General features: G+C 42.6%; 2 protein-coding genes across 2 annotated transcripts in view; one reads left to right on the top strand and one right to left on the bottom strand.

The window, feature by feature from the left end:
• SHLD1 (shieldin complex subunit 1) overlaps positions 1-17,304 on the bottom strand; it is a 61,074-nt gene extending 43,770 nt beyond the window's left edge. Inside the window, exon 1 of the mRNA XM_050973160.1 lies at positions 17,051-17,304. Coding sequence (XP_050829117.1) covers positions 17,051-17,166 — 116 coding nt within the window. The 5' untranslated portion in view covers positions 17,167-17,304. The remainder of the gene's footprint in view (positions 1-17,050) is intronic.
• A 106-nt stretch (positions 17,305-17,410) lies between these two features.
• The window catches only part of GPCPD1 (glycerophosphocholine phosphodiesterase 1), a 42,974-nt gene continuing 42,723 nt past the window's right edge, over positions 17,411-17,661 (top strand). The window contains exon 1 of the mRNA XM_050973142.1: positions 17,411-17,553. The gene's annotated coding sequence lies outside the window, so the exon portion shown is untranslated. The remainder of the gene's footprint in view (positions 17,554-17,661) is intronic.

Here is a 17,661-nt window from a genome sequence, read left to right as displayed (position 1 = left end):
GCTGCCCATAACAATTTTTGCTGCAGCTTTACAGCCAGGAGCACATTCCAAACAGCAGCATCAGTACAGACAAGTGAGCCAAGACTTTTGTAGTGTATTTTTGAAGACCAGTGAGGAGCTAACCAGTAACTGCACTTGGCCTCCAAATCACTGCCAAATATTGTATGTAAACAGCATAGAGGGTTTTTTTTTTCTTTTTAATGCTAAAAGCAAGGATTGAAATGGTTTCTATACAGTATCTATTTTTACTTTCATACCATTGTTTCATCTTGCTAGAGGTCATGCTCCTTCCTTCCTTCCTTCCTTCCTTCCTTCCTTCCTTCCTTCCTTCCTTCCTTCCTTCCTTCCTCCTTCCTTCCTTCCTTCCTTCCTTCCTTCCTTCCTTCCTTCCTTCCTTCCTTCCTTCCTTCCTTCCTTCCTTCCTCCTTCCTTCCTTCCTTCCTTCCTTCCCTTCCTTCCCTTCCTTCCCTTCCTTCCCTTCCTTCCCTTCCTTCCCTTCCTTCCCTTCCTTCCCTTCCTTCCCTTCCTTCCCTTCCTTCCTTCCTTCCCTTCCTTCCCTTCCTTCCCTTCCTTCCCTTCCTTCCTTCCTTCCTTCCTTCCCCGCAGGAGTTTTGATACACACACACAGCAGCTCAAGTCCCTTGAAGCTGGGGGAGGTTGATCAGTTCCTCCTTTGGCCCCATGGAAGTCTGTGACTTCCTTTCCAGTGTCACAAGGTTGTTTAGAAACCAAGTCAGCCCCTCACCCTGTTGCATCAAGTGGTTGTATCTGCTATGGCAAAACTGTCAGACAAACTGCATGTCTGTAGTTTAGAAGTACCAAACAAAGATTTTTACCTCCATTTCACCTTTTAAATAAGAAATTAAAGCAATGATATATTTAATATTTCAGTGGGATATATTACTGGACCTAATCTGCTGCTCTCTCACCATCAGGGGAACATGAAGTTACTAAATAGCAAGTTCCCTAAGTAGATTGGAATGAAATCTTGTCTCAGTACAGCATGTTCCCTGTTAAAGAAATTAAAACAGCTATGTGATCCTTGTGAGACCATTATTCTGGCAATAGATGCATCCTGGTTTCCTGCATTTCCTCCTCCTTTGGGTTTATATGAGAAGAATTCCACATTCCCTCATAAACATCATGTCTATTGATGCTTCCTTCACCCTCATAAACTCTGCGCTGGTATTTGCTTAGCAATTCCCTGGCACTACTACCAGTTTCCACAGCAAAGGATGTTAAATGAGACTGTAATCACAAACTCAAGGAACTACTGAGGACTGAAAGTCAACCAAACCACACATGAAGCAGCACAAAAATGCAAAATATCCTTGGAATACCCCTACTGGGAACTCCCTGAGAGATAGTGGGGAAATATTCCCTTTAGAAATCCTGTCCTGAATAGAGCATCCAGAGCCTATGAGATACTGAGCTAAAAATGCCAGACGAGATCTGATGTCCAAAACTAAACTGTCACAGGTAGGACAGGGAACAGATAGATCACAGCCAGATCTGCCCCTTCTGCCCTAAAATGGCTCGGGATGAAACAGCACAGACAAGGCCAAAGAAGGGCAAGCTGCTCCTGCAGGCTAGCAGTGGTGTTTGCTCCAGAGGCCATGTAGGCAGCTGCCCTGTGCCAACAAGTGAGCAAAGGATGGACTTCCACAGCCCAAAAACTGCTGCCAGCAACACCCTTGCACTGAAGGCTATCCATTGATACCCCTAGCAACCAAATTTGCCCTTCTCACCTAGGGTACAATCAGAGGGACAGAAATTCACTATGCAAAGATTGCTCCTTGTTCCTGTTGTCTGTCACTATCTCTGAGCAGGAGAAGCATTACCTCATTCAGGACAAGCATGGATACTGATTCATTAATTTGACCCTTTTTAGTGCTAATGGTACATTTAGGTGCCCCTGAATCATGTCAAGTGCAGTGGATTTTTACATTAGCACTAATAACAATTACTCATCCAGTTGCCAAGGTGAAGGATTGATCTGAATGTTCCCCTTGAAAACATATTTTTTTTGTGTGTTGTGTGAGCCTTTACAATTACAGATAAGGTTGAATCTGCCCAAACCAAGGACTAGAATACAACTGCCCTCTTATAACACATGCAGCCTCTGTAGTGCTCCAATTTCCTCCTCAAAGGCCTAGCGTGCTTTAAACTAAATTATTCCACTTCCCCTGCTCCTCACCACCCCACAAAATAACTGAGATATTGTTTACATGTTCTCTTGCTCATTTACCTTTTAGGTTGTACGTGCTGTTTTCTTTCAATATTTCTCAAGACGGTAATTTTTACTTCCCTGCCAAGAAATAACTGATCACTCATTCATCACAACGAATGCCAGAGGCTAGCAATCTGATATATTTGATATTTTAAAAAACATATTTAAATACACTTTTTGAATAGTCCTTAAATACTGTGCTACATGCCTCTAGGGATGGCATTCAATTTCTGGAGTTAATACAGCTTCTCAGTTACTGCAGCCTTAAGCAGCTGTAGAACTTTTTGTCACATCTCTGCACAAGCTTAAAGCAAGTACGTCTGCATATGTTCTGGGCAGAATTAGGTAAGATATGGAGAGGAAGCATAATCAACACAAGGTTTAATCAACACTTGGGCTTTCACACTAATTTTTAACTAGCACGGAAAGTCAGGCTCACTAGCCACAAGGTTCTTCAGCTCCATCCTCCCCCTGCCCCCCGTGACAACATTAGAAGTGGGCAAATATCTGTCTGCTTGTATCTTTAGTGGATCCCCTGCTGCAAGGAGTCTTTTCACACCACAGAACTGTCCTTGCAGCTGTCCTGTGTCTGGAGAAAGGCCAGAGGGCTCACTTGGTGGTGGAACAGCATGAGAGCTGCCTGGGAGCCAGCTGATCACCTGCTTCCATTTTGGTTTTCCTTCCTCCCACTGCATGGACAGACCCGCAGTTACAAATCCACAGTCCCTGCCCTAAATCTTCCCACAGCAAATGCCAACAGGGAGATTGTCATCCCATGAGTACTTGGCTGGAAGGGACCTTTGGAAATCTCTGGATCCCATCCTCATGGATGATTGCCATGCTAAATCATGTCTGCTGTGGCTTTGTCCAGCAGAAATTTGAACCCCCTCCAAGGATGGAGGTTCTCCCAATCCCTTTGGTGATCTGCCCCAGGGCTGCACATTTTCCCCGTGATGAAATTTTTCCCAACATCCCAAGCCACAATTCACAATCTTTGTCCCACCACCAAGGAGAGTTTGGCTCTGCCATCTTTTCAGCTGCTCTTCAAGAGACTGGTGGCTACTGTCACATTTACCTCCTGGTCATGCCAGTACTTTGTTGCTGGCACAAAAGATGTGACACTTCACAAAGGCGTCACCAAGAGGATCCTGCTGGAGGGTTGTGAGCACTCTCAGCGCCTCTCAGCCGAAGTTGGCAGTATTTGCAAACAAGACACGTAACATCCATGCCAGTGGGTGTGTTACACAATCATGTGCCTTGAGTCAGAGTGCCAAGGGCAAGATTCTGTGCCAGGAATCTCTAAGCAACTGCTCCTTCAGTCCTCCTGCATCCCTCGTGGAGGGGAGGGATAGGAGATCGTATTGCCTTAAGCTCAGAGGTTCATCAAGCACCATCGTGTAAACAAAAAATACACAACGCGTAAAAAAGACAAGAAGAAGCGCTGAAGGATGTTTATTTCCAGGACAAGGCTCAGCCATATTCATAGAAATATTGGGCAAGGACATGCCAAAGTAGATTGCTGCAGAGCTAAGTCCAAACAAGCATCACAGTCCAGTGTTCAGGAAGTGCCTGTGTGGGCATAATCACCATCACTCAGTGCTGTCCAATTTTAGTGACAGAGCTCCATTCCAGTACATTCTACATTCAGTACAGAGGAGGAAAGAGAACCTCAACAATATTTAAAATAAGAACAAAATATATCACTGAAGGTGGGCAGCCTAGCTTCCCTACAAGCCAGCACCTAAGTCCTTTAGGCTCTTGTTTGAAAGCCGTTGGTCCCTTATTTAGGACAAAATCACAGCAGCAAGTCGCTAAAGCTTCCCCCAGGCTAAAGCTACACATGAACACTGATCAGTTCCTAATGACAGCTGTACCTGGCTCTCCCTTCTCTTGTATGTACAAACTGCCTCCCCAACCCAAATCAGATGCTGGAGGCAGGGCCACAGTTCATGAATCCTTTCCAGCCCTGATGTTCCTTGAATGCCTTATTTACTTGTTCCTGCAGAAAAGGGGGAGAATAGGTATTTGGTGAGTCCTTGACAAAAAGAGGTTTTAATAGGATTCAGAAAGGTTTAAACATATTCCCCTCGCAGGATTGGGTTGCATTTCATGGAGAAGTCAGATCCCAAGGGTGTGTAATTCCTGCCTCCCAGAAAGCATTTGTCTCAGGCTTCCAACAAAACATTACATTGTGATTTGCAGAGGGTGAATTTTATGGGGTTTTAGTGAAGTGACCTAGAAAAGGCTGTGAGGCTCCACTTATCTCAGGATCCCTAAACAGAGATGTAATGCTCAGCTGCCAAATAAGACTTTGCTTCAGTGATTCATTGATTTGCAGTGACTTAAACAGAGCTGCTTGCTTTGTGAGTCAACATTTCACAATATTTGGGTGCAGAACCTAACTCCCAACCACCCTGATGAAGTAATTGATGGATAGGAAGGGTTCTTACAAGACTGGAGTTTACTTGATACACTAATTTAAAAATGGTTAATTCTGTGACCTTTTAACTGCAGTAATCCTAATTGCACTTTGCCACCTGAGAGGATGATGTCACAATGCTGACAAATGGGCAAAGGATGGGATGGTTTTACTGCACTACTGTGACCTTGGTAAATTAATTTCATGTCCTTGTGCCTTGTATTCCTGCTTGTGAAAGTAGAGGGAACTAAAAACCTCATTTCTTCCCAATATGGTTATGCTGCCTGTTCAGATGATAACTTTTCAAGAGAGGACAATGAAAAGCAAACCACAACCCATGAAGAATACTAAAGCAATAATCAATGTCATGCATTTTTTGGCATCAGTTTGCAAAAGTGATTTGGTGGTTATAAATTGCTGTGGGCCCGTGGCAAGAATTGAAGAGAACTCCAGTTTTCAGAAATGAGGCAAAATCTGCTTTCGTAGGAAGAATTTACAGATGATCAGCAAGTGAAATAATATTTTACATCCCAAAGAAACAGAAAGATTAAATAAAATCCTGAAGTGCCTTATTTTCAGTAGCACGAAAATAAATCAAAGTGAGAGTTATTAATCTGAGACATGTAGGATTAAAACAGATTTGGGAAAACAAAATGAAGAAACACAGAGATAGTTATAGTTTACTTAAAACAGCAGAGCTTGTATTACCCATCACATACCCTGAGCTGAGCTCAGTAATAAACCAGGGGCTTGGTTTGAGAAAGAGGGACCTTTTCCTTTTCTAACTCAGGTGTGTTAATAAAGAAGAATATATGTTTGCCTTGGGAATTACTTATTTCTGGCATGCTCACTAAATTCTTTTAGGTTGCCAATTGAAATGCTGTGGATCACATGGGAAGACTCATTACTTGTCTGGTAAAAAGGATGTGAAAAGAGCCATAACTGATTGATGTCAGCGTCCCCCCAATTTCCACTTCGGCAACACTTTAAACTAGGTCAGAGCATTAATTAATTTTTGTATGAAATCTCTCTTCGGCCCATCCAGCTTCCCATTGGCTAGTTAATTAAAATCAGCACCATTATTTGGCTGCTACTTTGCAGCAAGAAAAAGAAAAAGCTAGTAATTATCCACTGGGGGAATAAATTAATTAGGCTACTATGTGTTAATGCTCAGCAGCTCTCTTGTAACTAGAAGCCAGAGTCCTTTCTGTCCTGCCTGGGTTTCTGGAAGGTAACTGGGTCACAGGAACATGTGCCTTGGCTTCAGCCTTAGCTGTACTTCCTCTTGACAAATCTTTGTTGAAGATAATCTCCTTAAAATAGAGGCTGTTTCTTCCTGCCTCCTTTTTGGAAATTGACTCCCTGAGCACCTTACAAGGACCTTGAAAAGTTTGATTTCATGCTGGCAATGAGCTGGGCTTTCCATTCATGGAGCAGCCTCCAGGGAGCCAGACAGGGTTTCTCATGAGGCTTTGCTGGCCACCCACTGCAGGTTCCTGCACGGGTGTGCCCCAGATGCCGATTGCTCCCGGGAATTATCACATCCAGGTAACACCCATCAATCACACCTGGCCTGTGGGGAGTGGGAAACTTCTATGCAGCAATATTTAGATAAGAATCTGATTCCTGTTTTGGGATAGGTCTGTGCTGCTCAACAGGCAAAAAAGTCCTGATGCTCACCAGTTCTTTAAAAGAGAATCCAACACAAATAAAACATCACTTATATCCTCACTGGTGAATTTATACTATAAAAATGCAATTTCATGCTTTGGATGTATGAGGAAGAGCTGAAGAGATCAAACAAGATAATTGCCAAGGTAGCAAAATCAGAGGGATCATGGCAAACAGATAGGTTGAACTAGGGGTTAAAAAGACAGAGGTTCTCCCTAGCTGGCCACCAGAATAATTTCCTTGCAACAGAAGGAACTTGCCTGTGTTGCACCAGAAAACTCCTGGTGTTTGAAGCCATGCATTTTGTGCTGACAATACAGGTTTTTGTACAATATAGGTTTTACTCCTAAAGCCAAACACAATTTTCTCAGTTATTCACATTACACCCGCAGTATCCATAGGGATATGCCATTGTGCAGCACCTCTGAGACTGAGTGCCACAAACTTGCAAGCAAATCCTATATTTTTGTCTTTGCAAAACCTTTCCCACTGATAACTGAATCCCCAATGCCAACATTTTTCTTCCTTCTCTGTAAGGAAAATTGTTAGCAGCTTTTTTCAAGCCAGGCTTCATCCCCCACGGCTCCTTTGCTATCTCTATCCAAGATACTGCTGTTGTTAGAAGTGCCAGACATGGTGCGGTATTTTGTCTGGGAAAATAATAGAGTCATGCCTATTCTTTACAATCTGAATATGATAAAAGATGAATTAGGCTCCTTTCAAACCCTCAGCTCTCATGAACTCTTCCTCTGTCTTCCAATTTTGTCTTCCAGATTTTTTCTGTATCTATCTAAAGTTTATCTGCAGTTTGTGCAAGATGCAATCACACCATGAGATAAAGAAGACACAATGATTGCATACTTCAGAAGGAAAAAGCACAGTTGTAAAACACTGATTTATCCTAGGATTTGTTCTCTTAGCACAACAGTTGAAAGGTAATGTCTGATGTAAACAATGACAATTACTTCCTCGTGCCTTTTGAATTCTGACAATTGCAGTAAAAGAGGCTTTGTACTGCTCATAAAGTAATGCATAGTAGTTTACTGTTTATAAGGTAGCTGTGCACACTGAGATATAAAGCAGCCAAACATCAGAAAATAGAGTTAAGATCTCAAATCTTCTGAATTTGAAGGGTTGCACACTCACATTGGCCCTGTAGGCTTTGCTGACCTACAATGAGGACTGGCTCCTTTCCTTCCCTCACACCAGTCTCTGCAATGTTCCCAACCCTTGCCTCCTTTAAAGAGGAGAAGTTCTTCTTCAGTGGAGAAGTCACCAAATCATTGATGGATACAGATGCTGGATCAGGCCTTTAGCAAATAAAAAATCACTTATTGGGTCAGGGACAGCTGAGTGAAGTGTAGGAGACTTATGGACATGCTTTCCAGCTAATAATTTATTCCCATGGATAATCTTCCATTGTGCAAAGTCCCACTGAACACAGGGATTACAGTTAAAGCAGCAGGATGAAATGCTAAGATGCAGAGTAAACAATGTATGATATTAAAGCTATTAATGTGTACTAATAGGCAGCTAAAGGAGTCAGGTCGACCACGAGTCACAAAGCTTCACTGGTTCCTGAGCTTACCAGCAAAACCGTTCTCAGTGCAAAGCCAGAGTGCCATTTTTAAATATAGCTACTGTCCATAAGCTGAGGCTGTGTCCTATCTGTGACTGGGCAACTAGAGGTGACAATGTCACCCTGGGCCTAAAGTTTCAACAGGAGCTCAATGTTTTCTGTTCAAGTCACTCTCCCCGCTATCTTCTCAGCTAGTGATAATTTTGCTTTATGTTTTTATCATGCTTAATTTCTTTTGCCCAGTACCCCAAGAAAAGTCAAGGTTTACTTTTCTAGGCAGTGTGTTTATATTTTCCTATTTTCCAATACATTCTGAATCCATCCACTGGTTTTGGACTATATTGACAAAGGGGCAAGGCCATGGGAAAATACATCATGATGCCATCCTATGTCCTTTGCAAACCAGATTCCCAGCACCTGAAGGGATGCAGGATCTGCTGTCTGTCTTTATTCCTATTTTCATTCTACTGTATTACAAAATCTGTTTTATTATGCCACTTGTTCTTGGGATTTTCTTATTGAGATCTGGAAAAGCCATGCACCATCTTGCCCACTTACCCTCCCAGGGGTGCAGAGCAGGATCTGGGTCACGTTGGACAGAGGGTGCACAAGCAGGGCAGGAGAGGCAGAGCTCATGTGCCACTTCTGAGGGAAAAACTACTGCACAAAATTAGTCTTTAAAACACACAAGAGGGGAAGAGATGCTGACAAAAACAGTTCTACTCCAGAATATGTAATTCCTAATTTTAAAACATTTTGTGGAAGGTGCTGCAACTCAGTTGATAAATATAAAACCATCTCTGAGAGGTGAAGGCGTTTTGTACAAGTGCATCAGTTGGAAAAGCAAGATATCTTTGTTTTATTTCTACAGTAGTTTGAAAAATACTTTCCCCGTTGAAATAAAAAGGATTTTCTGAATACTTCTTTTTGTAGAAACATCTGCTGTGTGGGAAGTTATTTGACCAAAAAAACATACCTCTTTATTTATATTAGAAAGTTCTAAAAGTCTGGAGCATGTTGCAAAACAAAGCAAAGAGAAATAAACAGGAAATAAGTGACTGAGTAGTCACAACATTCTAAGATCAGTTCCCATTGCTTTGGATTTAAGCTGTACTCTTTCCCAATGTGTATTTTTTTCAAGGAATTTTCTCTCTCTCTTTTTGCCTTTTTTTTTTTTTTTTTGGGGGGGGGACTCCTTTTCCTTTCCTGCTGTAATTGAATTATTCCCTTTGGTCCTCTAGAGGGTTTGAAAACAAATAAACTTTATTTCTACTTCTCACTGAGTGTGACAATGCCTATGCACAAGTCACAAACTGCACTTCAGAATATGTCAAACCCTGGTTCATTCACTGTCTTTTCAATCACTTTGATTTGATTCAGCCTGATCTTTGGTGTGCTTCAGGACAGGATTCTTTGCAGAAGATCCATTGGATAAAGGAATTAGAAAGATCACCTAACAGTTTGTTGAGGCAGTCTCCTGCCTCAGAATCAGCCTGCTCCATTCAAAATCCTCCCCATTCCCTAGCAGAGTTCTTATTTCAGGCAGCATCTAAGAATCTCCACAGATTTTGACTGCATGCACACAGTCCTGAGATCTGCTGAAAAAGAGGTTTCTGCTCTTGTATTCATTAGTCTGAAGGACCTTATTGTGGCCTTTCAGTACTTGAAGGAGGCTCGTAAGAAACATGGACAGAGACCTTTTACCAGGGCTAGTAATAACAAGGAGCAGGGTAATGGCTTTCAGCTGAAGGAGGGCAGGTTTAGACTGGATATCAAGAATTAGCGAGGCACTGGAGCAAGCTGCCCAGAGAGGCTGTGGATGCCCCACCCCTGGAAGGGTTCAAGGCCAAATTGGATGGAGCTCTGAGAACCCTGATCTAGTGCAGGGTGCCCCTGCCCATGGCAGGATGAGAGGGTCTTCAAAGGCCCTTTCCAACAAAAACCATGCTATAATTCTGTTCTTTAAAGCTTCCTTCCAACCCAAACCATTCTCTCATTCTAGTTCCGTGAAAAAGGGTGAATGTTTAGCCTCCAAAAAAGTCCTTTGAGTTTCTTGTTAAACTTTTACACAACTTATGTTCTGAGCCCACAGGATACTGGAACTCTGGTTTAATAATGTTAAACTGGTTCAGTTTTTGAGTGCTATAACTATTTGTGGATCAAAACTCTGAATGCAAACAGCAGAAATAATTACAGCTGCATCTTGTTCTAGAAGAGAGCAGGAAAACACCACAGACATACCATTAACACTGAGATAATTGCTGTGCTCATTTTATTTCTCAATGCTACCCATTCATCTGTACTTTAGAAATGTGAAAGTTTTGTGTAGTGCCTAACTAGCCATAGTTCAGTCCTATCAGAATTTAAAGGCAAATACTATTTCACCTTGGGAGTAAGTGGGTGCTGTTACTGGAGCAGTATCTCTCTGTAACAGTCTGAGTCCAAGGCAATTGCTAGCTAAATTGGTGGGTGTCTCAGATCACCTCCCGGCAAACAAGAGAAGTTTTTTTGGCAGCCCAGAGAACTGCAAGGTGCAACAAATACTTTCTGCCACGTAAAGCTGTGCCCCCTTTCCAGGGAAACTTGCCATATTCTGTGCTGCTCTGGGTTCAGGATGACCCTGAACTGTCCGGGACTCCAGCTCCTCCTCACCTGGAGCCTTCCCCTCCAGCTCCTCCTCACCTGGAGCCTTCCCCATGGACTCTTTTAGTCATTATTTCACCCAGCTCCTCACAGGGTCAGGTCCCTGGAGGAAGAGCTGCAATACAGCATGGAGGTTTTGCCCATCTGCAGTTTTTCTAGCAGAGAGCAGTTTCCCTGGATTGTGAGCAGTAGCTAAGCTTTGCAGCTGCAATCTCACTGGCAGAGCTGCCAGCAGCACCAGGACAGAGGCTCACACACTTCAGTTAATCAGTCATTTATCTGTCTGGGGCATGTCTGTGCTTTATCTGTGCTGCCCATGCACACAGTCTTGGGACCAGGCCAGTACTCCAGCACTCTTGGATGTCTTTTCCTCCCATGGCTGAGAGCAGCTGGGCAGGATTTTCAGTGCTTTTCTGTGGGGCTTTTTTCCTCATAAAAGAGTGTTCACATCAACCAACAGGCTGGCTTTGAGTTCTCACTACCTCACACCAGTTACAGCCTAGACTTTGCAGCTCTTATTTTGCTGCCTTTGGTCCTGGTACTCTCTCTCTCTTTTTTTTTTTTTTTTTTTTTTTTTTTGTAAAACTATCCATTGAACGCTCCAATAGATTTTGTAGTGTTTCAAGTGTTTATCTGTACTTGTCTGCAGTGAACCTGATAAACCAGTTTTTGCTGTCACACAAATGCTATGCATTGTTCAGCTTCACAATGTGTCTTTAATCACTGATCTTGCATTTTCATGGGGGTTGCTCTTAACTTTTAAAGCTTTGACTAGAAGGTAAATGGCAAACTTGTGAACAGCTTCACATACAGAACTGTCAGACTCAGTAAAGGATGTTGACATCTTTAAAGTTCCATATACCCATACCTAACCTCAGAAGTTTGAAGATGAGAGTTCTTTCTTCTTCCCAGCAAGGAGAATAAGAGTCAGAATTACTCAAAAAGTTTTCTTGGCTGGTATCTTATTAACCTTATTAAAATTTTTAAAAAATAATTTGGTTTTTTTATATTTTCAAAGCTGTGGGCAGAATAGGAATGCTTTTTTTACAAGAGTTACTGGCTAAGCCCAAGGGAGAGAGCTAAGAATACAGATTAAGTGTAAAGTAAGTTTCATGTTTTCACATTTCCCCTCACAAGTCCATTTTGAGGTGGCTCACCCTCTATTTTAAACATAAATTGCTAAATCTGCTTGAGGTGCTCTTTGTCACAAGCAGTTCCCTAAAAGCTAAGGACAACTCAGCTTCTGCCTGCCGATGTCCCCACTTAAACCAAGACAGCTCCAACATTCATCCAACTTGAATGTGAATTGTTTCAGCCCACTGACTCAACACAGAATTGTCCTCACTAAAAACCAGCCAAGCAGCAACAAAACAAAAGAGAACCCTAAGCAACCCCCCCCACTTTCTGACTGAGAACTGTCCTAGTTCAGTGGAAGGTTAGACAAGGGCCAGAGAGAGTACAAAGGGCAGGTAGGAGCGCAGGAGGAGGTGTAGCACAGCCAAAATGCTGCAGCCAGATGTTAGGCTGCATTAAGGCAAGGACACCCTCAACTTCTCAGGCTGACCTTTGCTCCCAAGAAAGAATCTCTCTCTCTGTGGTATGTCTGCATTTCCAGGCACAACAGCACAGTAAACCTTGGGTGCTGCAGTAACATGGGAATTGTTACTATTTAATAACCATAAAAAGGAAGATGATATTTCATTCTGCTTTTAAGGACTTTCATGTCAATAACTGAAACTTAAACCACATTTCTCTGTCATTAGGAGTTTGTGTGGCAGATGGAGGAGAAATGCAAGTGATGGAAGAGAGGAAAAGCTAACATTTCCCCCCAGTTATATTTGTCCCATTTATTTTCTCCATTATTGTTATATTCAGTAGAGGCACACTTTAAGAAATGTGGAATCTGGAAGTACAGAGACCCAATGGACAATAAGTAGCAAATTTCAGGCTCTGTTGGGCCCTTTGCTGTTCATACAGGTCACTGTGAGAATCATTTTCCTTTTCCCCTGCAAAACACAGCACCACCACACCACAAACCCCACACTGTAGCTACTCCTTACCTGCAGAATTCAAAGGAAGCACTTACATCACTACTACTGTTATCTGGCAGAGCATAAAGGTCAGCCTCACATTTCATTTAAAACACAAACATGACCTTTGGAATGGGATTTTAAATGACAGCAGAGTCAAACCTTCCTGCTGTCATAGGAAGCTCTGTCTCTCCTTATCTTAAGGTGTTCTTCCCTGTTCCTGAGATTAAAAAAAAAAAGAATAAACAAAGCATTATCTGTGTCATATTCCATAACTGCACTTCATTTTCTGACCACTGTCATTGTTTCTTATGCAGTGAAATGGGTACTGCTGGGAAAACTAGCATAGGAGCACAAATCCAGAGATAACAAGATGGAGATAGTAATACAAGATTTTCTGCAAGACTACAAGAGAACGGCTTGGCACATAAACAGAGCTAGGAGTTCACAGAAACCACATACACATTCATATTTAGAAATGAATGCAAATATTTGTATTATTATTAAGTTATGGATATAACCTCAATTTTATGTTTATATACAAAAAACCTGAGTATAGAACTTACTCTAGTTATATTAAAACCTAAAAAGTTTCCCATTTGCAATTGACTTTGCCAGATTAAATGTGGTTCTGTGACTGTGTTGCACTTGAGTCTTTCAAGTGTTTCACAAACAAACTCACCACCCCCAAACCAACAAAACAAAAAAGATCCAACATCAAACAAAAAAATTCACAAAACCAAAACCCCTCCAAATTATATATGTTTGATTTCAGAAACTATAAACCAGCTCAGATCAAGAAGCAAATCATGCTGGAACCCTCAAAACTATATCATAGCATGTCTCATTTCAAATCAAAATTTAATGCCTATTATGTAATAATGTATTGGCACTTGGTGTTTTTGGGGTTTTTTAAGAAAGCTTTTTGTTGTAACATTGTCTATCCCAGTGCCAAATTATACATAATAATAGTGTTTGAAAGTGACTGAATTTTTGATAGAAGAACGTGAAACTCTTCTTTTTCCTGTTATCAATTTGATTATTGTTAATAATAGCCGTAAGAGGGTTTCATTTTCTATTTATGATACTTTATGCTTGATACTTTGTTACTTTATATTTAGTGATTCTCTCACAGCCCACCTTGCAAAGCTCTAGAGAATATGATAAAAGCATTAATTGTCACTGAAGAATGTCTTAGCCTTCCTTTCCACATAAAAATTGGGACTGGGAGGATGAGAGGGAGGGTAGAGAAGAATCAAAACTGGGGAAAAAGCCCCTAAACAATCCATAAATCAATGTCCCAGTCATAGAATGGTTTTGGCCATGAGGGACAAGGCATCCACAACTTCCCCCAGCATCCAGTGCCTTGCTAACCTCCAGGTAAAGAATTCCCTCCTAGCATTTTTTCTGAAGCTCCCCTCTTTCAGTTTCAAACCATTCCACCATCACAGAATGCCCTTGTAAAAATCCCTCTCCAGCTATCCTTGTAGCCTCTTTTGAGGCTCTGAAGTCCCTAAAGGACCGAAAGGGACTCCAAAATCTCCTTGGAACCTTCTTTTCCCCACACTGAGTAACTTCAGCTACCTTATCCTGTCTCCATAGCAGAGGTGCTCCAGCCTTCTGAGCATCTTCATAGCCTGCTCAGGACTTGTTCCAGGGGACCCAGAGCTGGCCACAGCACTTCGGGGCGGGGGATGTCTCACCAGAGCAGAGGGGCAGAGCCACCTCCCTCAGCCTGCTGGCCACTCTGCTTTTGAGAACAAACTACTGACTTGTCCACAGAGAAAAATACATTATTCTGTACTACAGTAAACATTACAGAAAAAATGTCATTGTGCAATGAGCAATTTTTCTAACAATCCTTTCTCATCATTCTCCATGAGACTGAGAGGCTTTTGCCACACTGACATCATGGTTCTTCCTTGCTATTTTTTCATCTCCCTTAGCATCACTTTTCTTTAGTGCCCATAAACTGTCCAGATTTCCCATTAGGTAATGATACAGCAATATTCTCAGTGCCAGAGAAAAGGTCAGAAGTATATTTTCAACTATAAGTGACTCTACAAAAGATCAAAGAACATTAATTTGACACTGCATGCTTAATGCTGTGCCTTCATTTGCACCGTTTTACCAGCTATTTTTATTCCCAATTACCCACCAGACCCAGAACAAGTGCAGAAAATCAAGTGCAGTAAAATGAGGAGTGAAATTCATCTGTACATGCAGCTTTCATCAGCTGTGAGCACTGGTGTCAGTAAAACCAGATCATTGGAACTCAATGCAGGCTGTGAAAGAAGAAGCACAGCTGTAATTTGATGTTCACAATCCTTATAGCTACTTGGAGCATCAATGAAGCTTGATTATAGTTTGAATCTATAATTCTGGAAGCTGAAGAAAATATTCCATTGGCTACAGAAACAGACATAAACCCTTGAAGGCCTTTCCTGGTGCCTTTTTAGTATGGGTTTGCCAGTGTATTGTAAATGTCAGCCTCAACCACTTATTTCCTGCACTTGGGCAAGTATTTGTCTCATTATTTATAAAAACCATTGCAGTCCCATTGGGATCCACATCCCAGCCAGTGCAGCCTCAAGGCTGCTTTGATATTCCACCTACAGCACACAACACCTCCAAGCAGCTTCATTCCACATTGTCATGGCAGGGAACAAAATACAGGGAGAGGACAGATTTCCCGTGAACCTTCAGAACCTTCCTTTGGCTCTTTCACTCAGGGACTTCATCACTACAGTGTCACTGCCAGAACAAAGAACATTTTACCCTCTGGTTAAGTATTAGCAATTCTCATTCACCTTGTTAAATTTTTATTCAACAAGAAAACATGTTCTCCAACAGGTGCACACAGGGTTTAAATAGACTTTGTCCTTAGGCACTGGAAATAAATCTTATAACCTTGTGTTTCTGGATCTCTTTGGGACTTTTGCAAACAGCACCTCAATTCAATGAAGGTTTTATATTATAAAAAACTCATTTCTCTTGTTTAGTTTCTTTTTTTTTCCTGTTTAAAAAAGGAAAGCAGATCATCAACCTTAACTTTGTAAACAGACACTTAAGAAGAGCTCTGTAAACTGATCCACATGCTCTAATTGCTGCACAGTTTTGTATCCTCTTAAAGACTAGCTGAGACTTGTCTGCTGCATCATGGCTAAGTAAGAGTTTATCTGACTCAACCATATTGAAACAACTCCTTAGGATGGAAAAAAGAGAGTATGCTGGCAAGTTTAATTAAATGTAGACTTTTCTTAAGTCAACATAAAACAGTATTTTTCATCCCACCCTTTTCCTACGTGCTTCACACTGGTTTATATATTCAATTAAATGAGCACATGAGTATTTCTTGAATCCATTAAGGATCTAAATTGGAATTTTTAGCTACAGTGAATTATGGAATGAAATACAATATTAGTTTGACAAAATAATTTTTTTTAATTAACACTAGGGCTGAATGAAACCAAGTGTTACTTTTCTAGTTTTTAACAAAAAAATTAATGGTACAATTTTATAATATTTTTGGCATGACATCAAATTTTTGAAAAGTTTATCACACCAAACCATGGTTGAAAATGTTTAATTCTATCCCTACTTTACAACAAATTCCTTGAACTAATAAATCTTAAAAACAGGGAAGAAAAAAACAAGGAGACAATTGCTTTACTAAATACTGTTTTCTCTAAAGTTTCTTTATCCTTTCTTCCCTCAATAGTGAATACACTGGAGAAGTGGTGGCTCCTAATGTTTTCCTAAATACTGAGGGTTTGTAATTAGAGTAGTTCACATCTGTGTTTAACAAGGAAATCACTTTCCACCAACCCTCCCTCCTCCTTACCCAGAGGAATTCCTCTTATCTTTTTCACTTAAAAATGAGCTGCTTTCAGCTATGATTTCCTTTTATGGCATGCTTCCCCCTACCTTTCTTTTCTTGAAGCTTGAAACACTAACACAGAGACCTCAGCAGTTTGGATACATTACACACTTTTCTGATATTAACATTACTTTTGCCTGCAACACCCGGTGGAACATCACAAATTACAGATAAACACAGCTAGATCCCCAGGGCAGGAATAAATTGAAAAGAGCCTTCTATTTAAATGGCAGATTGAGGAACAGCATTGAGTAGCATTCTTGTAACAGCACTAACTCCCAACGCAGGATAAATGGTTTCTCTGCACGCAAAAGCTCACAGGGACAGGTTGCCGCCATGAAAACAAGTGAGACCAAAGCCCCCGAGGAAAGCCAGAGCGCCTGCCCCTTTATATCACGAAAAAAAACCCCAAACAAGCCCCAAAAAACCAAACCACCGTATCCTTGGCGCCATAGGCTTACAGCCAGCTTCAACCGTGGTAAACCTTTAAGAACTCCTTATCCTTAGGGCAACCCTTACCCTCCCAGGCTGGGTACGGAGGACATGGACTGAGGCGGGGTGACCTCAGCGTGCGGATGGCAGCAGAAGCCTGACTCACCTCAGCAAAGCCCCTCTCCTGCCCTCAGGGCCACCGTCCCAGGGCCCCTCTCCTGCCCTCAGGGCCACCGTCCCAGGGCCCCTCTCCTGCCCCCGGGGCCAAAGCCCTAGGTACATTCTCCTGCCCCCGGGGCCACTATCCCCAGAGCCACTCTCCTACCCTCACCACCACTCTCCCCAGGTACACTCTCCTACCCCCCGGGGTCACTATCCCCAAACACACTCCCCAACCCCTTCGCTCCCTCAGCGCCGAGGCTTTCAAGGGAACGGCGCGCGCCCCTCCCGCCCCGCCCTGATTGGCTGCGGCGGGAGGGGCGGAGCCGGGCCGCAGAGTGACGCGTTAGCGGGCGGGTCACGTGCCCGCGCTCTCCCCGGTGCTCTCGGGGGCAGCTGGATCCAGCTGCCCACCCCTTGCCCTGCTTCTCCCGCGCTGTCAGCGGCCCGGCCAGCGCCGCTCGCAGCCCCGCGCCAAGGGGTGGGCAGCCGGCTGCAGCGCTCGGCCAGGTCAGTGCACGCCGCCGGCGGAGGGGGCGCGGGGCCAGCGGGAGTGTTGTGGGGGGGTGTGGTGGCGACGGCAGCAAGGGGCGGTCGTTGCTTGCTCCTGAGAAGGTC

The sequence above is a fragment of the Serinus canaria genome, chromosome 3 (genome assembly GCF_022539315.1).
Source record: "Serinus canaria isolate serCan28SL12 chromosome 3, serCan2020, whole genome shotgun sequence".
In the NCBI taxonomy this organism is placed as follows: domain Eukaryota; kingdom Metazoa; phylum Chordata; class Aves; order Passeriformes; family Fringillidae; genus Serinus; species Serinus canaria.
The sequence above is the reverse complement of the archived record's forward strand: the minus strand, read 5'-3'. Positions and strand labels throughout refer to the sequence as shown.